This window comes from Capsella rubella, unplaced genomic scaffold (genome assembly GCF_000375325.1).
Source record: "Capsella rubella cultivar Monte Gargano unplaced genomic scaffold, Caprub1_0 scaffold_3, whole genome shotgun sequence".
In the NCBI taxonomy this organism is placed as follows: Eukaryota; Viridiplantae; Streptophyta; class Magnoliopsida; order Brassicales; family Brassicaceae; genus Capsella; species Capsella rubella.
In genome coordinates this window covers 2312810-2332987 of record NW_006238921.1, presented here as the reverse complement: position 1 = coordinate 2332987, position 20178 = coordinate 2312810, and the positions used below count along the sequence as shown (strand labels likewise).

The following is a 20178-nucleotide window of genomic DNA, read 5'->3' as shown; positions in this document are numbered from 1 at the left end:
TAGTGACCTTAAAAGGCCCGTTGGGTTTCCCTACTAAAAGGATAAAAAATTCAGTTAACAGCCCAAGCCCAACGATTAAACGCGGAGTAAACTCAGTTGCAAAAAATATAAATATATAGAGAGATTGCATAAAGAGAAAATTGTTGAAAATGACATGAACAGTGCCAAAAGTTCTCTGGAGTGCCATTTTTCAAAACCTCTTTCAAAACATGCCATAGAGTCAATGTAAAAAGACTATGCTATCTTTCTCATCAATGAAATCTTCAAAACATAATTATTTGTCTTCTCTTTCATTATCTCTCTTTTCTTCTTCATCTTCAACTTTTTTTTTCTTATTCCAACAACAAACAGTACCGACGGACCAGATCCGACGGACGAACTCCGACGGACCAGATCCGACAGACAAACTCCGACGGACCAGATCCGACGGACGAACTCTGACAGACCAGATCCAGCGGACCATAGCCAATTCCGGTGAACTATAACCAGTTCCGTACGGCATACCACATTCAGTTCTGGTGAACTATAACCAGTTATGGCAGACCAAATTCGGTGGACCAGTTTCGACCAACCAGAAAGACCAGTTCCGACAGGCGAAATCCGATGGACCAGATCTGATGGACCTGTTTCGATGGACCAATTCCTGGGGACCAGATTTGGTAAACCAGTTTCGACAGACGAGATCCGATGGACCATATCTGATGGACCACACATTTGTGTGTAGATGGACTAGATCCGGTGGACTCGATCTGGTGAACCAGATCCGATGTCTGTAATATGTCCATTTTTGTTTCTTAATTTATTGTCCATCATACGTATATAGCTTTGAAAGATGTTTGTGGCACAGTTTGAAAGATGTTTGTGTCCAAAACTCACACAATAATGCTGAGGGTAAAATCGTCCAAACTTTCCTCTTTGTGGCACGTTTTGAAAGATATTTTTCATAATGGCATTTTAACAATTTTGAGTTTAAGAAATGGCATAGCTTACAAAATTCCCTTGCATAAATAGGTCTCTGCGACTGAAGCGAGAAAGCCAAATCAAAAAAAGTCCTCAACAGTCAACACCTTCCTCTCGCGCTCTTCGTATCTTACTTCTTCCTTCTAGCGAATAAACCCATATGAACGGCGCCATTGAAGTGGGTGTTGAAGAACTCGGAGCTACTCATACTCAAAAGCGTCTTCTTCGCTACCACAAACGTCTCTCTTCTCTCTCTGCCTCTCTACGATTTCAGGTGATTTCGGTTTATCTTTTGAATGTTTGTATTTAATGAAACGCGAAGAAAATCTTTACTTGTTTCTTGATCTTCTTAACAAATAAGTCGTTTCTTTCTTTTGTTCGCCGCTGCGTTCGCAAGATTTAAGGATTTTGGCGTTTGGAGTTTGATCTTTAGATTCAGGGCATTGCCTATTCTCTGTATCGATGGCATCTCCTGGACGACAATCTGCTGAAAAGGTATGTAATCCAACAACTGTTTGCTATACTCTGCTCCATCAGATTCGTCTGTCACCTTTGTGATTGTGAGTCTTTCAAAAAAATGTAGGTGGGGTCTGAATTTTGTGAGTATTACTATAACTACATGAGAAACTACCCGGAGTTTCTCCATCAGTTTTATAAAGATAACAGTACGATTTCACGGCCTGGACTAGATGGAACGATGCGTATCTCCACCCTATCGGTAAAGATATATACTTTCCCTGATCGACTTTGTAACTTTGGTGAAATCTTTCTTCTGAGTTATAAATTCCTAATCTTGGAGCAGGATGTAGATGCCAAGGATCTTAATATCCTCTCTTCTGGTGGTTTTGATTCGGCTGTGGTAACCAGCTTCGTGTCCCAACACTCTCATAGAGAGGGTTTCCTCCTCGTTGTTGATGGCCACTTCACAAAGAAGTTCACACAATCTTTGTTTCTTGCTCCCCAAGAAAACGGCTACTTTGTTTTGACGGACGTGTTCAATTTTATTGATGCAACCACTCCTCCTGCTAGTAATGGTGCGTAAACAGTTCATTTATAAGCAGCCTCCATATCTTCCTCGCGAGGAAGTGTCTAAGACCTTTGTTTTAATGCGAATGGTTCAGTCATAGAGGAGAAAGTTCCAGAAACAGAGGAAGCTTCTGAACCAAATCATGGGAACATTCACGAGTCTCAAGGTAAAAAGTTTATAAGATGTCATAATATACATCTATAGTCGGAAATCTCAGTCTCTTTAACCTTTTTGTGTGTTTATTTACCAGCTGTAACTGAAAGTGCAAGCATTCATGTTAAAAACCTTCCTCCAAATGCAACCATTGCATTGGTTGAGAATGTATTTAAGCAGTTTGGACCAATTAAAAAGGGAGGAACTCGAGTTAAAAACCCTACTTCGGTAAGTGTTAATTTGGTTACACTTTTCGAACCTATATTCTTCATGGAAATGCTAATTTGGTTACTCTTGTATGAATTTGTTAGAACTATTCGTATGGTTTTGTGGATTTTGAGGAAGCAGATGCTGCCATTAGGGCAATAAAGGTACCTGCTTTGGACATGGATCTAGACCATTTTAAGATTTATACATTTGGTCTGATTCGTGAGATTTAAATTATCTCTTGAAGCCACAGTTGCACAACTGTATGATTGACTTTGTTAATGCTGGCATGAATATTATTCAGGCGTCTCCTCTAAGTATTGATGGGCACAAAACTTACGTGGAGAAGACGAAGAATCGACCTGACGACTATAAAAGTGAGTATGTGGGAGGTACTGGTTAGCCTACGTAACGGTCAAAGAGTTGTGCTGAAGGCTCCAGTTTTGTATGGTTTAGAATCTGCAGGTTACAGTGAAAGAGCACCCGATGGACCAGGAAACATAAACAGAGGCCAGGACGTGAGAGGATCACAATGTAACCCCTATTGGAACTGGCAGAAGATGATGGAGGAAGTGAGAGGAACAGACGTATGGCAGAAGTTAGTGATGGAATCGAGAGGAACAGAAGTTTATGATACCCGGAACTGGCAAAGGATTATGGACAAGGAGCAGAAGAAGTTTCAGGAGGTCTGGAGGACGAAGGAACAGAGAAAGTGAGCAAGTGAATGAAACATTTACAGGAGGAGCTGGTCAAGATCCGGATCCTGTGGAAAAAGAAGAAGAAGAGAGTCAAAGCCTTAATGTAGATATAAATTATATGAAGTTACAGTAAAAGAGCACGCTGAGATATTGGTTCTTGATGTGGCATCAATGGCACACGTATGGGATATTTTTTGAAGGTTTTAATGGGAATTCTAGAAGAGAAGCGTGAATATCTGGGTAAAATTTATAAGCTAACTACTAGTATAAAATTTTGTTATTTCGAATGTTATTAGAAAAACCTCCAAAAAAAAAGTCACATAAAAACTATATAGTTACATTAATGTGAGCACTGCATTGGCCCTTGAACCGCATAATACATTCGGTTAAACATAATCAGATTATCTAACCAACCACGTCGAACTATTCCTTAAAAGTTAAAACAAACTAGTCTACGCGCTTCTCAATGGCAAAAATGTAAATATGTATATATTCCGAAAGTGTATAAATAGGACTCTGCGTCTGCGAGTTAAACTGAGAAAGGCCAAATCAGAGAAAACAGAAAATAAAGAAGAAGTTCTCAGCACCTTTCTCTCTCTCTCTCTCGCTCGCTCGCTCTTCGAATCTTACTGCGTTTCTTCCTTCTTGCGAATAAACCGCCATTGAAGTGGGTGTCGAAGAGCTTGGAGCTACTCGTATTCATAAATCGCGTCTTCTTCGCTATCACAAACCTCTCTCTCTCTCTCTCGAGTTCAGGTGAGTTGTCTTTCCACGATTTGGTTTTATCGTTGGTTGGTTTACTTCTTCCTTCATTTTCTTAACAAGTAGCCCATTTCTTTTGTTCAAGATTGGATTTTGTGTTGGTTATATGCTTATGAACTTCGCTAGATTTAAGGATTTTTGCGTTTGGAATTTGATCTTTAGATTCAGGGCATTCCTTAACTCTCTCAAGCCATGGCTTCTGATCGTGCACAACATTCTGCTAAAGAGGTATATACGATTCAAACAACTGTATGCTCTGTTTCATTTCAATGTTTGTCTCTGTGATTGTAACTCTCTGCATATATAACACGTAGGTGGGGAATGGTTTTGTAGAGAAATACTATCACTTCTTGCAGAACTCCCCGCAGATTCTCCCTCGGTTTTATAAAGATGTCAGTACGGTTACTCGGCCTGGACGTGATGGAGTAATGCGTGCCTCCACCCTACCGGTTGGATACTTACTTTTTCTTGACTGAGTCGTTTCTTAAGTAACTTTTGGTGAAATCTGAAACTGCTTCCTAATCTTGGAGCAGGATATAATTGAGGATCTTGATATGCTATCTTCTGGAGGTTTTGATTCGGTTGAGGTAACCAGTGTCGTATCCCAAGACTCTCATAGTGGGGGTGTCTTCGTCGTTGCTGATGGCTATTTCACTTTACACGAGAAACCTGCAAGGAACTTCACACAAAACTTCTTTCTTGCTCCCCAAGAAAAAGGCTACTTTGTCTGTAATGACGTGTTCAAGTTTGTTGACGTATCCGAGGCTAATGCAACCATTCCTTCTGCTAGTGATGGTGAGTAACTGTTCAATCACAAGCACCCTCCATATTGTTTATTTATACACGCTCTATAACCTTTTGTTTGTTTGTTTGTTTACCAGCGGTAACCGAGCGTGCAGCAATTTGCATTAAGAATCTTCCTTCTGATGCAACCATTGCCTTAGTTGAGAATGCATTTAAGAAGTTTGGAAAAATTAGAAGAGGTGGAATTGAAGTTAGAAACACAAGGGTAATTGTTTAACTAATCTACAAACAAGCATCTTTGGAGCCCTTCTGCCTGGGGTAAACAAAGACACTAATTTGTGTTCTTGTTGTAAAAAACTGGTAGAGCTTTTCTTATGGCTTGGTTGAGTTTAAGGAAGAAAAGGCCGCCCAGAAGGCAATAAAGGTAAACGCATTTAGTCTGACTCTTGGGATTCAATTTCATTTCTTGAAGACAGAATTGCAGAACTGTCTGATCTGGTTTGATAATGTTGGCATGAATCTTATTTAGGCGTCTCCTATAAAGTTAGGTTTGCATAGCGTTTACGTGGAGAGGAGGCGACCTGACTACATGAGTGAGTTTGTGGGAGTATTTAGTTAGTCTCTGTAGACTATCAAAGAATTGTGCTGAAGGATCCGGTCTTGTTTGCTTGAGAATCAATCAGGTTACTGGGAAGCTCCATCCTCTGGACCAGGAAACATAAGCAGAAGCGTGGAAACGAGAGGAACAGAAGCTCCTGGTAAAAATGGTGGGTAACAACACTGTCAACACAATCAGTTCGATTATTACCAGCCTCCATATGTTGATGTGTCTAAGAAATGGAGGTAACGAAGTTGCAGATGAATCACCTGAACCAAAGGATGGTACTGGGAATCAAGAGTCTCTAGGTAAAAAGTTTTCTGAACCAAAGGAATTCATAAAATGAATACTTTTGATTTGTTTTTGGTCTTTTTTGAGTTGCAGATATGGATGAATCACTCTATTTAACCTTTTTTGTTTGTGTATATTTTGTCAGAGTTATATGAGTCTTCTGCAGTTCACGTTAGAAATCTTCCTCCAAATGCAACCACTGGCTGGTTAAGGAATGTTTTTGTGGAGTTTGGGCCAATTAGAAGAGGAGGAGAGCGAGTTCATAACCGTGGTTTGGTAAGTGTTAAAGAAACCTACTAACAAGCAACTTTTTGAACCCTTCTTCTTCATGGAAACACTGATTTTGTGTGTACTTGTATGAAACTGGTAGAACTATAGGTATGGTTTTGTGAAGTTTGTGAAAGCAGATGCAGCCGAGAGGGCAATACAGGTACGTGCTTTGGACCTGGAACAATTTTATACCTCTGGTCTGACTCTCGTGGGATTTAATTTGATCTCTCATTCTCTTGCATCTTATCCAGGCGTCTCCTGTATTGATTGATGGGCGAAGGCTTCAAGTCCGGAAGAAAATTGATGGGCGAGTGCATAATCTAAACTGAACCTGAGACTCGTTATACAGATAGGCTGGAAGTTACATACATATATGGCTATAGTGATAGGATTCTTTTACCAACAGACAATTTAGTTGTGGTTATTTGTGGTAGTGGCAACAGCGTTCAGAGATATTTTACGAACAGAAGAATGGTTTCTTTGTGACGCAATTTTTGTTTATTTTTTGGTGTTTTGGATTTCTGCAATTAGACTCGAGAAAAGGGTTATGATGATCAATAGATGATCTTACTTTACTTTAGCGAGTAGTATAGATCAAGTGGTTACAGTGGAAGGATCCGATATGTATTTTGTACATTTAGTGGTCAGACATTATTATCGATAGTTAAGCTTTTTATGAGGATTCTGGAATTTGACTTAAAAGAAATTGGCCACTAATAAAAATACCACAAACAAGCCATTTCCAATGGAAAGTAACTTAAATTTTCATTAAAATGATCATTATAACTGAAATATCAGAAGAGGTAAAGCGAAATTACAAAGGAGATCTTAATCTATTCATTCATTCATAACAGGTTTGTTGTCGCTGGCTTTGGGCTTCTGTTCTCTTGGCTTGTCCTCTCCTTTCCTGATTAAGGACATACAAAGATGATGAGAATAACAAGAAGAATGATAATACATCACTAGATCTCGGAACTACATCTATCATTTCCATATTTCGGATTCAGACGAGAATATATTATTTACCTTTTGTCGGAGGAGCTACCCTTTTGGCTCAGAAAGGATCTGAAGAGACCAGAGTTCACATCATAGATCATCTTGACTCAACTATCTCGTATGCTCCGATCACAGATTTTTGCTTTCTCAATCAATATCAGAATTTAGCTGCTTCAATGGCTGCAACAGAAACGAGGATAAACCCTAAGTACACATTTCAACTCTTTTATATTGTCTGGATAACATACTTGAGCCAGTTAGTGCCCATTCTCTGTCTGGGCCTTATCTCTTTTATGGGCCGTCCACCATATACTGTACAATGATTTCTGAAATGCAAAACGTTTTTTTTTTCTTCTATTTTTTTGACAACCTTTCATTTCAGACGTTTTCATCAAAGATGTTGACGTTTTTAGTTCAGAAAAACGTCAGAGCGTGTTACTCATCAATGTCTAAACATTTTACATACTTAACGTACCAAAGAAAGAAGGGAAAGCTTAATCCAAGTCACTAAGGTGAAGTTATCATAACTCATGAGAGTAGAGAAACGAGAGAAACAAATTCAAGGGTGACTCTTCCCTTAGATCTAGTGTTGATAACGAAATGCTCCGGATATTTTCTCAGTAGCATCAGCAAACCATACCATGGTTTACCCTTTGCTTCAGGGATAGCCCAGTCTTCTTGTGTCAGGTATCTTCTTACTCGACTGTGATGCCATACGTTTCCATACTCCTTTAATATCTGTCACAGATCAACCCCACTACCATGCATTAGCCATTTTCTTGGATCACAAATAGTTTGACTAATAGAAACATGCCTTAATCACCAAATACTTTCTCGGGATTTAACACAAGCAAGACGTGCGCTATTCCATTCTAATATTGATTAAGAACCTAGCGCTAGCGTCACACTAATTCTCACCAGGCCACTATACAAATCTGATTTCAACGGATAAGTTAATACTAAAAGAAGGCAGCTAAAGGATCAAGGAAGAACTAACCATAGAATGAAGTTTTTCCATAGGCATCCACTCTCCCGGACCACACAAGTCAGAAAGCACAGTGGCAACAGATGATACAACATCTTTTTCCTCCAGCTGCAGAACTTGCTGATCATCAGCTTCACGGTCTACCTTTGCTCTTCCCTCTCTCTTCTTCTCTGAAAACATGAAGCAGATACAGTATCATGGAATCCAAGTCTAAGAAGGTTCAATCAGTAATCACTACAACTTTTACTCAAAAGTCTCAAAGGCATGATCATATCAATTAAGCATCATAATTTGGAACCTATTTAGAGGCAGCACAATGAAATTAAGCAACAATGAGCAATCTGGTTTTACCTCCGGAAGCATATACTTCATGTCCATCTCTCCTTGTTTTCTTTCCACTGCCTCTGATATCCTCCTCATCATCTTCGTCATCTTCACCTTCATCATCGTCAGACTCGTACAACTCTCTACTCCGGACGCCTTTTCTACCCGAACCCGAATGATAATTATGGTACGGAACAACACTAGTCTGCCCTGAGACGTGGTGCCTAGGTCCCAACGGGCCGCCTAAAATGCTCCGAACCGGAAGGAGAAAGTAGAACTCTTTGTCACCAATCTGCAAAAGGTCCTGTGAGTCGAGCTTGACGTTAGGGTTCCCAGGGAGATGGAGGACACCTTCAACGAAGCAACCATTTTTACCAAGGACCTCGAGAGAGAAGCGTCGTCTAGTGAAGTCATAGAAGATCCGAGCGTGGTTGCGCGAAATGTTCATCCCGCCGCCGAGGGATGAGAGATCAACGTCGACGGTGGATTTCTTAGAATTCCGGCCGAGCATAATGGAGTATGACTGCATAAAGTACTCGAAATCCTCGCCTTGCAGCTTCGCAAATCCGACCTCCACATCGCTTCCGCCTCCAATAGCCGTAGCCATGCCGTGAAATTCTCCGATTTGATCAAAGAGGAACGGGAATTGGCAAAATAGGGATTGCAATCGTAATAATTTCCGAAACGAGGCAAGATCTGTTTGGAAACCCGGTTTAACTTATCCAAAGTTCAGGTAGGATAGAAATATTATAAAACCTGATTTCTTGCAATGACAACTATACCCATCTGAAACGAAGCCCTAATGACGCGATCGTGTTTAAAATAGCTGGAAAGATAGAAAATTTGAGAGTGGCGGCGAGATCTGTGAGTTTAAAGGTTCGATCTTTCCCGCAAATAATGGAGCATCTTTTTGATTGATTTGATGTAGAACATAGGCTCGTTTTTATGTAAGTTTTTGGTACGGAAATTTTCGTTTACAGATTCAGTATATTTTAAGTTTCCTTATGGCTTTGATCGTTAAGTTGCCAAGTGATGATTGAAAAATTTGCGCAAGGGTTTTGAGTTTCGGATGATCGGAGTTTACTCTGATCTGAATGAACTGTGACAAAATCATTTTCTTATAATTCATTCTGATGGCAGCTGATCAATGTTAACATCTATCAAATTTATATTCGATTTTATTTTTGGCCACATGTTTTGATTCTAATAGGCATAATAAATGTATTGGAAAAATTTTGTTGGTCAGAGGCTCGGTTTTGGGGCAGCTAGAGAATTACCCTATTATGCTTTGAAATTTTGTGCAATGGCTTTGAGTTCCGGAGGTCTGAATATTTTAATTCTTAGCAACTGTGAGAAATGATAAATATTCAAGCTCTGCAAATTTTGCTCTAGAGCTCTTGACCCTTGTATTATGTGATCAAATAAACTGTGAAAAGTTTTCTTTTCTTTTCTCATTTTGATGGTTTGGGTTGCATAATATGGATCTATAATCTACCAGGACCATGCTTGATTCTGTTCTGGACATAAATTGCTTTAGATGTGTGGAAGATCTGTGTTGTATTTTGGAATTAGTGAAGACCATTCTGTTATCTGAAGAACTAATTGAAGTCGTTTACTTTTAAGATCTCATTTAGGGGCACCTTTTTACTTTCATTTTAAGTTTTTATACCTTGAGCTGGGTGATTGGAGTCTGTGACCAATTGCAGGGAAACCTGAAATTTTTTATATCAGTCATATTTTCTGGTATTCAAATCTTAAGTAAGTTTTGTTTCGAGGACAATGAAGCATGTGGTAAAGATTTTGAGCCTGCTGGTAGCAGTCTCTGGCTTTTGGATTGCTCTTTTGCAGGCTGCAATTATTCCCCCAAGCCATACATGGTTGGTGAGTAATGAGTCTGTTGTTTTCATTTCTGCTTATTGCTATACTCAGTTAGCCCACACTACTAGTGTATTTCCTTGCACCAGCTACCAATATACTTTGTAGTGTCCTTGCACCAGCTACCAATATACTTTGTAGTGTCCCTTGGGTGCTATGGTCTTTTAATGGTTGGAATGATCTAATGCAGTTTCCTACCTGTCCTAGAGAAGCAGTCCTCTTGCAGCATGTACTATGTAGTTTCTTTACTCTGTCCATTATTTGTTTTCACGAGAACTTAAAGCATGTTTAGGTTAAATTAAGTTCTTGGTTAGTTCTTTTGCTCCTTGTCCGTTCTTACTGTTGGTTGTTTTCTAATTTTTGGTGCTATTACTTAAGGCAAAAAACTTCTTAAGCGCTAATGGAGTAGATATGAGATTGGATTGACACACTATGGTTTACCTCACTCTCTGAGCATTAACCACTCGCCTAACCAGTGTGCCTTAGAAGGTTCTTGGAAGAATTCCCATTTTCATTATATACTGTCTTTTCTATTTTCTTGAGAGATGTACTTTCAGAAACCGTGTGTTGCAATTGGATTTAAAAAAAAAAATATGATGAGTTGAACCTATTTAGACATATGTATGATTGGCTGCGTACATAGTGATATCATATTGTCTTGCTTTTGCTCTGTCTTGATCCTTGTTTCGTCTGTTTGTACAGGTGTGGAAGACCATTGCAGTTTTGGTGACTGAGAAGACGAAGACTGGGCTATAGAGATTTGGTTGGGCCTTTCTGTGTTGTTGGACCTTTGCATGTTTGGCTTTGTTTAGTCTAGGCCCATTATTGCTTTTCTTTTCCTCAAACGCATCGCATCAATATCGTTCTGTTCTGCGATGTCGTGTGGATCTCTTCAGCTTCTTGCATCTTTGTCTTCTTCACTTCTTGGATCTACTTCTTGATTCTGAGTTGAAGCTTGAGAATCATTTACAATTCTGTTTATAGATGATTTTCATAATGGAAACATATTTTTTAAGTTGTGAATCCAACTAGTTTCGAAGTAAAAAGTTGGTCTTGATTATTTGACTTGCAACAATATCTGAATCCATCTAACAACAATTTACTAATTTAAGTTTTTGTGAACAAGATTCCTGAATTGGAAATTTCGTTTACACTTTGCGTGTCAGTTACAATGGTTAACTGATAATCCTATATTACCAATTTGGATAAATTTCCAAATATATTTGATATCACAAGAGCTTGAGGTGAATGAATGACTAATCATAATAAGCAAAGGTCCATCCATGTTCATCACATGGAACAAGATCCTCCCTGACCTATCTGTCACTCAAGACTTTTCCTCTGTTTGCTTCTTCTTACAAAATGGCACACTTGAACCAAAAAAAGAAACATTTTTCCCAATATGTTTTTGAATTAAAAAAGAAATGAAAAGTAAAAATATAAAAATAAAAGAAGAAGTCCTCCAGCAGCTTAAAAGAGCACATCTCTTTACTCAATTCACGATTCCCCTGTCTCGTAATCTCTCTCTCACTTGCCTCTTCTCGAGTTTTCTCCATTTCTTCGGTCTTCTTTGAGACCAAATCCGGAGAAAGTTGATGTTCTTACAGCACAAACAGACACAAACACATACATGTGTTGTGTCTCCATAATCCCATTATTACTCACTCACCACCAATTCACACTTCTCTCCTAAATTCCCATCCTTTTCAGATCCAACACTCTCCAATACCCAGATTACCCAAAAGAAGCGAAATTGAAACAAAACCCATCTGAGAGCAGAATCAAGGGGAGAGAATGGGAGTGATATTTGACTCATGGTGCTTTTGCAAAGGAGTAGGCAAAAGTGAGAAGATGAAAGCTTCCATTTTCTCCGGCAAAGCTCCGGCGATGGCTCGTATCTCTGTCTCCGGGCCAAATGGGGTTACTTCCGGCACTGGATTCCTCATTCACAGGAATCTTCTTCTGACCACTCACCTCAATCTCCCTTCCATCGCCGCCACCGAAACCGCGGAGGTCCGCCTTCAGAACGGTGTTGCCGCTGCTCTCTTCCCTCACAGGTCCTCCTACCTCTCTCTCTTGACGCGTTTGAGTGTGCTTCCATTTGATATCGTGGTTTTCCTGTATTGTCGGTTGCACGATCCTGGTAAAAAATTTGATTCAGTGCCGTATATAATAGAATTGGGCTCTTCAAATTTTCAAAAAAAATAAAAATTCAATAATAGCTTTTTCGTCAGACCAAAAGATCATAAAAGAAAAGAGCTTTATACTGTACTAAAATGTTATATGGTAATGATTCTCGATCTGTGGCTGAGTTTGGTAAGTTTTAAATTTGTAAACTTTAAACCAGAAGATTGATATTTCACCTGGAATCCCACCCTTATCTTAGGAGATATATTTACCAATCTGCTCGGATTCCCTTCTTTTTATTTCCTCAGCATTTCCATGAGACATAATAAGAACAAGCTCTTGATCAATTTGAATCGTGGATTGTTTGGTCAATGATGTTCTCTTTTCTTTAGCTATGAGAAAATGAGTGTCATCTCTGTTTGGTACCATTTGTGCAGGTTTTTCATTACAAGCTCGGTTATTGATCTCACCATTGTTGGCTTAGACCTTGTTGATGGAGATTCAAATTCTCAGAGCCAAACCCAACAGCCACATTACCTGAAAACATGTTCCAAACCAAACCTGGATCTAGGAAGTGTGGTGTACCTCTTAGGCTATGCTGCTCAGAATGAACTAAAGATTGGCGAGGGGAAGTTAGTGGTAGCCACTGATAATCTCATCAAACTCTCAACTGATGAAATGATCTGGAGTCCTGGATCTGCTGGATTTGATGTTCAAGGGAATCTCGCATTCATGATCTGTGATCCAAGGAAGCTTTCGACATCACCAGCCTCAAACTCGTCATCTTCCTCTTCGTCATTGAGAAAAGATAACAACAAGACACTAATGATGCAGTTTGGTATACCCATACCAGTTATCTGTGACTGGCTTAATCAGCATTGGGAAGGTAGTTTGGATGAACATACGACAAAACCCAAGTTGCCTCTCATTCGGTTAATGTCTTCTGGTCAGAAGAGCGAGCGTTCTTGTACTTCCTTCACCATGCGCAGTGTTTTCAAGCCAAACGACTCTGCTGATGTTGGAACCCCATCTTCATCTAACAATAGAGATCAAATTCATCCCAGCTCTTCCATCGCTGCTGATGAAGAAAAAGAAGAAGAAACCTCAAAAGCCAATCCTCAAGGCGGCAGAACTTCTACTCATGGGCAGGGTATCCCAACCCCTGAGATATATGAATCCCCAAAGTTGACTTCTGGTCCTTTAAGAAATGAGACAGGTCAAGTACACCTTTTGGATATCAACTTTCCTCCACGGATACCTAAAGCTATAACCTTTCTTCCTGAGCTCAACTCTCTTCAGGGTAACAACATGGTGGAAGAGGCTGACACTGCCTCTGAAGGATCAGATGCGCAAATTGCTTCGACAGGTTCAGTTAACGGTGCTCTCAGTGAGGTCATCTCATGTTCACCGCCAGCAGCAGCTCACTATGTATATAACAATCATGGATACAGCAGCGAGGAAGAGACGATGTATTCTGCAGAAACAGCAGAAAGCCGAAACTACCCTACTCCTCCAAGGAAGAGTGAGTTTCATCATGAGAGAGTTGGAAGGAGCCAAAGTTGTGTTAGCTCCAGCAGATGGGGAACTCCTCAAAAGAGTTCGGATGGTAGAAGAGCAATGCTGGAGAAACAGAGAAGCTTCGTCCATGGAAAGAAGATGCAATCACAAGGAGCAATGTCACAGAGGAGCAATGACTATTACAGCCCAACGGTATCATCCATCATGAAGAAGAGGAATAATAGTTCAGAGCAACATATTTTCAAACCGGTACCTAGACCTAGAGCTGTTAGTTCTTCCCCAAGATGGGCATTCTGAGACCAATACAGACCAGAGAAAGAGCCACACCTTCATAGAAAGAGAGACATCTTTATTTAGATTTAAATGTCTTTCGTTCTTGTATAACAAATTTTATTTCAACTCTTGTGCAGACATATTGAAGAGAACACAACAAATAGGAAACATATAGTCTTGAATGGTTCGGGTTAAGCCCAAAGAGCAATCTGTGATTTTGAGTTCCAAATACTTTCTATCAGACCACTTGACAAGGGCTTGTTGTTTATTCAAGGCCATAGAGGAACACTTTAATGAGAATTTGCGGAAATAATCATGAACAGTGAAGCTAATGATCAACAAACATGGCTATGACTTACGTGTGTGCTGTGAACCAAGTAGTCAAATCACTTTTCATGGAATTATATCATAAGAGCAAACTTATCATTGAAATTAGAGGAAATTCTGAACCAACAGAGCAATGCGCAGATGCCCTTCACTGCCTTTTACTGAACGTAAGTTACTACCAGAGGCTCAAGATGTAGAATGCTTTCTTAATATTCAACATTATCTTCACTAAAATAACTTAACAATCACTAAGCAATAAGTTCCTACTCAAATAATGAAGATCACCGAAGAATGATATTCATTAGAAAAATAGGTCTTCCATGATTCCTAAATATCTCTCTCACAAAACAGAACGATATAGACATAACAAACTACAACTGATGAACATTTCTTCATTGTTGGGGGATAAAATCCATAGACCATTAACCCTGCAAAAGAGGAAAAATAATTAGATCTGAACGGCGAAGAATCTTGTTTCTAAGTTAACGAGCAATTTTTAGAACTAAACACGCGGAAAACAAAAAAAAACCCAAATCTCTTTAAGTAGGCTTACTTGGCTATTAGTGATGTTTCTGTATCACTCATCTGGTGGTTGGAAGGAATACCCGGATAAGGTCCTTAGCACTGACTTTTTTACGACATGTCGGGCATTTAGCTTGGACAGATATCGCATTCTTTATGCACTCTTTGCAGAAAATATGACCACACTTCGTTGACACCTCCTCCGTAAATGGACACAAACAGATTGGACAGTTAAATTTTGGTTCCTCTACAGGAGCCACGGCCTTGGACTTTCTCTGAACAAGATAATGAAACTTAGTAAGCCAAACTCCAAACAGCAAAAACTATAAAAAGTACCACCACATCTCTTACCGGCTTGTTAAGCTCAACCGAGTCAGCACTTTGATCAGAGCGACGCCTTGTGGATCTAGTAGTCCCACCTGTACTCATACCATCACACTAACCAAGGTGAACAAAGAAATACACTTACTGTATTCTTCCAACTATATAAGACACGATATTGCAACATAAATGAACCATTCAAATTCTGGTAGCTATGCAAGAAGAAAAAGTAAAAGGTGTTAGTTCACCTGAGTCTACATCAACTACTACGAGTCCTCTGCGCGCACCTCTTGATTTGTTTTTAGCCTGGAATAATAATGAAACAGTATCCATTAAACTTCTACAAAAACACCATGACTTAAGAAAGGGGAAAATAAAGGAAGAGAAGAGAGCAGACCTGAGCAAAAGCAGATGCAGTTGATTCAACAACATCATCATCATCTTCAATGGCATCTATATCGATCATAGGAGGCCAAGACACAATCTGCGGCATCACAGTTGGAGCTTGTTCAGTCCCTTGTTGATCTCCCTGGTGTTCACTTTGAGTCCCATTCCCACCATCCCTTCTTCGAAGTCTCATATTTGTCCTCACCACCCGAGAAGTCATTTCAACTGAGAGTAAAGCAAACCTTTTTAAGTTAAAGTCACAACTGAACTAGAAGATACTCTCAAGTTTAAGTTCTCTTCGTAATAAACAAAGGACAAAGATCAATTTCTCAGCATACTGTCTGCAAAAAAAATCTTCAATAATTCAGTCACATTTCATAAGAATTACCCATGAATTAGAAGAACCCCAGCAAAAAGGCAAGATTTTTATTCAAAATTGGCCTAACGGAAATTAAAAAAAAAAATCAAACTTGAAAATATCCAGTAAGGCGGTAAAGTTTCCATAGGTGTGGAAGATCTATCAGTGACAGTGAAAGTGGAAACCCCACCGAGGAAATAACCAAACAGAAAGAAAAAACATACAGAGAACTCAATCGACAGATCCGGAGATAGGTGAACCATCAGAGATTGTACAGTTAGGGCAGAGAAATTCAAAGTTTGTACCTTTGAAATGAGGAAGCTGTCGAGGATGAAGCAGAATTGGAGAGTGGAATGAGAAAAACGAAAGGGTTCAAAGGATTGTTATACAAAGGGGTTTTTAACAGTAGCTGGATCACTCACTGCTTTTGGATATGAGATTTTGACTCCGTTACACTTCTTTGGTGTTGGTTGAGTCCACTAGTATCTGAATCCCATGATTAGTCCTTACTTGTCCTTTCCATACTAATTTACATGCCTCAACCGTACAGTCGTCGTTGTCTTAAAAGACTCTTCTATTTTTTTAGTCTTTTTATTCGTCGGTACTTGTTGCTGCCAAGACTTTTAATTCAGACGACGACAGAAAACTGAAACTCTTCATATGACCAAGGCCCGTGGGCTCTGCTAACTAGACCTGGGCAAAATATTCGTTAGATTCGCTTCGCTTCGATATTCGTTTCGATTCGATTCGAAAAATTCAAATATCTATAAGATATTAAACCGAAGCAAATATGAAAATGTAGTATTCGTAAAATCCGAAGCAAATAACAAATATTGATTTTCTTAGGGCCGAATATCCGATTCGCTTCGTATATTTATATATATGTATAAATATAAATCATTATATAATATATATATCTTATAGGCCTATTATTCAAATTATTATATTTTGGCCCGTTGGTTTTTTTTGCAAAATGTTGTTCTTAATCAAATAAAACTTTATTAGAAATTAATATTAAAAATAAAATGTGAGAATTCTATGCACGGTGGTTACATTTTCTTTTTATTTTGAAAACATGTCAAACAATAACCTCTAATATCTCATATTTTGCACTTTATATTTATGTAATATATGTTTTTAGTTTTAAAAAAATTAGATGGGTCGAAGTGAAGCGAAGCAAGTAATTCGCAAATATTACGAAAAATATTCGAATATTCGAAATTCCGAATACTCGAAAATTTACGAATCGAAGCAAATAGCAAAATCAACTATTCGGTCGAAGCGAAGCAAATCACAAATATCATAAATTTTCCGAATATTCGCTTCGTGCCCAGGGCTACTGCTAACAGATATAAACCACATTTATTTCATACGCAAATGTTTTGTCTAATAAACCAATTTCAATTTTTTTCATAACAAATATTCAATTACACAACACAACCATCCATACTTGAGAAACAAATTTAAAGTTTTTTGTTTTGTTTTTGTTTCTTTCAATAAAAAGAGTAGTGGAAGCTCCAACGTTGTTTGTTGTCTCCAAAAACTTCAATCCCTTCGTTGTTACATAAGAAAAAAAAAAAAAGATATATCCAAGAAAATGAGGTAAGTTCAACTCATAAATATGTACATTGCCTTCAATATTTAGTTCCCTTTCGGCTCCATGGAAAGCAGCAGACCTATACACATATACCATTTCACGTTAAAACAAACACACACAAATTATAACAAATGGATCGATCGGTATAAAAAAATATATAGAAAAATGTACTTGAGATAATATACCTTGGAGGAGGATGGCGCCGGAGATTGATGTTGATCGTTGATGGGGCGAGAAGGAGTGTTGCCGGCTGTTCCACCGTAGGATCTGCCAGCTTCTTTTCTCTCTTCTTTGACTTGGTCGAAAATGTGAGTGTAACTCATGTTCTCCCCTGCACCCACTGATCCTGGGAACGGCGGAATCGTTGTCGCTCCCTATCATCAATGTTCACAATATCAAATAATGGTAAAGAAGCAATTTAATTCTTTGATATCACATGTATCTTCAAATGTGACCTCTTCAAAACCGATGCATGCATACGTCTACTATTACTACCACTACACACAAAAAAAAAAACAAAAAAAAACGAGCGAGGTAATTTCATGGTTTGCATACCCTTCCGTTGTTGCCACCTCTAAGATTTTGTTTAGGCTGCGGTGGACGAGGAGCTGGTGGCTGACGCTGGTTTCCGACTGATCCTCCTCCGTAACCTCCATATAGTCCACCTCCGCCTCCAATTCCGGCCTTGTGCCCGCTTCCGCCCCCTCCTCCGCTTCCGTAGAGCCCTCCCCCTCCGTAGAGTTGATCGGCTGGGGGAGCTCTGACTCTGTTGTTTTTATCGGTTGGTGGAGGTGCTCTTGGTGTTTCTTCCTTAACCGGTTTTGGTGGTTCTGGTCTTTGATTTCTACGAGCAGGCTGAGAAGGAGGAGGAGCTGGTTCTTGAGGTTTGGTCTCTGGTTTCTCTAGAGATTCGTACAAGTCTTGTCGTTTGTTCGTCCTTGCGTTGTCGAAGACGACCGTGAATGGTTGGTCTTGGTTGTTCCAGTCCCCAAACTTTGGAACGTGTGGACGGTTCTGCAATCAAGCATTCAACAATGAAAACGTTTTAGAGAAAATGGTCTAAAGGAGTTTGCTCTAATATGACTTCAAGTATCAAACTTGAATTGCAAGAAATCGACATGTATAAGGGAGCTAAAGCTAAAGTTTTCCATCACATAGATTGAATTCAGGAGAAGAGTATATATGAAAAGTCAACTTATTTGAAACCAAAAAAAACCCCACCAGATCTCTGTTTCTGATGTGATTAAGCAAATTATGTAAACTGGTGAAAAGAACAGACAAATTATAATTGATAAGCTAAAATTCAGACAAACGTCTCTGAAGGTTTCGATATAAACATCTTTTTTTGATATAAAAGGATTCGAAAGAGTATAAACAAAAAAGAGGGTTTTCCAACTTACCGCCATAATTTCTTGATCGATCTAAAACGAGAAATGAAGAAAGGCGTCAACAATGGCTAGGTCCGAGCTCTGAACAAAGGGAGAAGATAGAGAGATATATAGACATTAAAAAAAAGTGATGTATAAATATATAAAAAGGACGTTGAAGATTCGTGTTACTCTGTAAAGTTTTGAATGTCTCTGTTTCTTCTCTCATAGTCGTCTACATTGACTCCTTCAAAACCTTCCTTACGCCGTGACGTGGCTTCCCCGCGTCTCAAAGCCACGCACGCGCTTCCACTTGTGCCAGAGCCAGAGAGGCAGAGACGCCTCCTACGGTTTGCTTATACAATAACATAAAATTTCAACTCTTTCTTATGCGATACGTAAAACAACGACCTTTCGTTTTGTTATTTTCACTAAAAACATCCATTGATTTACTTATTAATTTTTAGAATGTTTTTAAAAAAATTAAAAAAATTCCTGATGTATTTATGACAAATTGTTGCCCAAGGCGTTGTAAAATAAACTATATTTTCTAATCGTAAAAAATATATAAAGTTTTGCTGGTGAATGCCAACATGCTTACAAGTTACAACTGCAACTGTATTTTATTTCGTTATATTAGCATCTATCTAATTAATTACCACATGACATCTTATATAAATTGAATGGTAGATGTATGAGAGAGACAAACTGACTTTTTGGGGAAGACGACTTCAATGACTGTCTATATATTATGCCCACAGGTTAAATCCAACTTGTAAACCACCAACTCTTGAATAATGTTTTTGAGTTTTTGACTTTAGCAATTGGTCCATCACATTAAAACCACTTGTTTCAGATTTTGAAATAATTATTTGGTATTATATACATAAGGGAATAAAAATATAGTTGCCCCCCTTGTATACCATGTTGGGTTGGGATGATGATGTCTTGTTACAACTCACACACACATAGTTACACACTCCAGAGTCATTACTAGTACTTAAACTTGGTGGTATATGCAAAATCATTGATCGTTTAGTACCATACAAATCATTATACCCACTCCGCCTCCTTTGCTAGTATCTAGAATTTACCATAAATAGAGTGAACTTATGAATAGAGTTATAACAAGAATGCTAATTAGACTTTTCCAAGATTCAGTCCACACAAGTAGTACTTTCTTTACTACCCAATATTGTACGATACTACACTTTTTGAGTGGTCATGGACTCATGGTTATCTTCAAGTTAATGTCACAAACATTGGCCTCTAAAGATTAAGCATACACTTCGTACCATATGATCTCGCTGTCAAAACACTCTCTGCCGTGTTTATTGCTGTTTAAAGTTTAATGAACCATCAAAGGAGCAAAAAAGAATTTTGAACGCCGTCTGTGGGGATCGAACCCACGGCCACGTGGTTAAAAGCCACGCGCTCTACCACTGAGCTAAGACGGCTATTGAGCAATTGCTTCTACTTATTTTATAAGAC

The 20178-nt window shown here is 38.9% G+C and overlaps 6 protein-coding genes, 1 long non-coding RNA gene, 1 other non-coding gene and 1 pseudogene across 8 annotated transcripts; 4 read left to right on the top strand and 5 right to left on the bottom strand.

Annotated features, from left to right (window-relative positions):
• The first annotated feature begins 336 nt into the window (after positions 1-336).
• On the top strand, positions 337-3270 carry LOC111831650 (annotated as a pseudogene).
• Positions 3271-3999: 729 nt separating this feature from the next.
• Positions 4000-6051, top strand: LOC17893863 (putative G3BP-like protein). The gene is given in 11 exon segments (XM_023785476.1): positions 4000-4056; positions 4122-4256; positions 4341-4602; positions 4689-4816; positions 4916-4975; positions 5036-5144; positions 5235-5322; positions 5387-5457; positions 5586-5716; positions 5811-5870; positions 5962-6051. Coding segments are annotated over 11 exon segments (1179 nt in total). The 3' UTR covers positions 6040-6051.
• A 382-nt stretch (positions 6052-6433) lies between these two features.
• Positions 6434-6962, bottom strand: LOC111831652 (wound-induced basic protein). The gene is made up of 2 exons (XM_023786682.1): positions 6737-6962; positions 6434-6617 (listed from the first exon to the last, which is right to left on the bottom strand). The coding sequence occupies exons 1-2, from the start codon at positions 6805-6807 to the stop codon at positions 6548-6550; spliced, it is 141 nt and encodes a 46-aa protein (XP_023642450.1). The 5' UTR covers positions 6808-6962; the 3' UTR covers positions 6434-6547.
• A 120-nt stretch (positions 6963-7082) lies between these two features.
• LOC17893558 (FHA domain-containing protein FHA2) lies at positions 7083-8709 on the bottom strand. The gene is made up of 3 exons (XM_023786680.1): positions 8043-8709; positions 7704-7861; positions 7083-7444 (listed from the first exon to the last, which is right to left on the bottom strand). The coding sequence occupies exons 1-3, from the start codon at positions 8620-8622 to the stop codon at positions 7235-7237; spliced, it is 948 nt and encodes a 315-aa protein (XP_023642448.1). The 5' UTR covers positions 8623-8709; the 3' UTR covers positions 7083-7234.
• Positions 8710-8792: 83 nt separating this feature from the next.
• LOC17891803 lies at positions 8793-10913 on the top strand. The gene is made up of 2 exons (XR_002834772.1): positions 8793-9896; positions 10593-10913. It is a non-coding gene; the product is annotated as an uncharacterized LOC17891803 (long non-coding RNA).
• Positions 10914-11286: 373 nt separating this feature from the next.
• On the top strand, positions 11287-14018 carry LOC17893694. The gene is made up of 2 exons (XM_006297313.2): positions 11287-11947; positions 12455-14018. The coding sequence occupies exons 1-2, from the start codon at positions 11685-11687 to the stop codon at positions 13830-13832; spliced, it is 1641 nt and encodes a 546-aa protein (XP_006297375.1). The 5' UTR covers positions 11287-11684; the 3' UTR covers positions 13833-14018.
• Positions 14019-14327: 309 nt separating this feature from the next.
• On the bottom strand, positions 14328-16238 carry LOC17892593 (E3 ubiquitin-protein ligase RNF4). The gene is made up of 6 exons (XM_006298582.2): positions 16029-16238; positions 15376-15590; positions 15227-15284; positions 15009-15076; positions 14689-14932; positions 14328-14563 (listed from the first exon to the last, which is right to left on the bottom strand). The coding sequence occupies exons 2-5, from the start codon at positions 15583-15585 to the stop codon at positions 14717-14719; spliced, it is 552 nt and encodes a 183-aa protein (XP_006298644.1). The 5' UTR covers positions 15586-15590; positions 16029-16238; the 3' UTR covers positions 14328-14563; positions 14689-14716.
• Positions 16239-17113: 875 nt separating this feature from the next.
• LOC17893393 (RPM1-interacting protein 4) lies at positions 17114-18795 on the bottom strand. Its single transcript, XM_023786631.1, has 4 exons — positions 18721-18795; positions 17876-18334; positions 17506-17694; positions 17114-17399 (listed from the first exon to the last, which is right to left on the bottom strand). The coding sequence occupies exons 1-4, from the start codon at positions 18724-18726 to the stop codon at positions 17358-17360; spliced, it is 696 nt and encodes a 231-aa protein (XP_023642399.1). The 5' UTR covers positions 18727-18795; the 3' UTR covers positions 17114-17357.
• Positions 18796-20072: 1277 nt separating this feature from the next.
• Positions 20073-20144, bottom strand: TRNAK-UUU. The gene has a single exon. It is a non-coding gene; the product is annotated as a tRNA-Lys (tRNA).
• Positions 20145-20178: the final 34 nt, after the last annotated feature.

Excerpts from the sequence above, each read along its gene's own strand:
- LOC111831652 (XM_023786682.1), bottom strand. The coding sequence starts at position 6,807 with ATGATCTATGATGTGAACTCTGGTCTCTTCAGATCCTTTCTGAGCCAA. Across the intron at positions 6,618-6,736 it reads GGTAGCTCCTCCGACAAAAG|GAAAGGAGAGGACAAGCCAA; the intron begins GTAAATAATATA and ends GTCCTTAATCAG.
- LOC17893558 (XM_023786680.1), bottom strand. The coding sequence starts at position 8,622 with ATGGCTACGGCTATTGGAGGCGGAAGCGATGTGGAGGTCGGATTTGCG. Across the intron at positions 7,862-8,042 it reads TGAAGTATATGCTTCCGGAG|AGAAGAAGAGAGAGGGAAGA; the intron begins GTAAAACCAGAT and ends TCATGTTTTCAG. Across the intron at positions 7,445-7,703 it reads TGGAAAAACTTCATTCTATG|ATATTAAAGGAGTATGGAAA; the intron begins GTTAGTTCTTCC and ends GATCTGTGACAG.
- LOC17893694 (XM_006297313.2), top strand. The coding sequence starts at position 11,685 with ATGGGAGTGATATTTGACTCATGGTGCTTTTGCAAAGGAGTAGGCAAA. Across the intron at positions 11,948-12,454 it reads GCTGCTCTCTTCCCTCACAG|GTTTTTCATTACAAGCTCGG; the intron begins GTCCTCCTACCT and ends CCATTTGTGCAG.
- LOC17892593 (XM_006298582.2), bottom strand. The coding sequence starts at position 15,585 with ATGACTTCTCGGGTGGTGAGGACAAATATGAGACTTCGAAGAAGGGAT. Across the intron at positions 15,285-15,375 it reads CTGCATCTGCTTTTGCTCAG|GCTAAAAACAAATCAAGAGG; the intron begins GTCTGCTCTCTT and ends TTATTATTCCAG. Across the intron at positions 14,933-15,008 it reads CGGTTGAGCTTAACAAGCCG|AGAAAGTCCAAGGCCGTGGC; the intron begins GTAAGAGATGTG and ends TATCTTGTTCAG.
- LOC17893393 (XM_023786631.1), bottom strand. Across the intron at positions 17,695-17,875 it reads GAGGTGGCAACAACGGAAGG|GGAGCGACAACGATTCCGCC; the intron begins GTATGCAAACCA and ends CATTGATGATAG. Across the intron at positions 17,400-17,505 it reads CGGCGCCATCCTCCTCCAAG|GTCTGCTGCTTTCCATGGAG; the intron begins GTATATTATCTC and ends ATATGTGTATAG.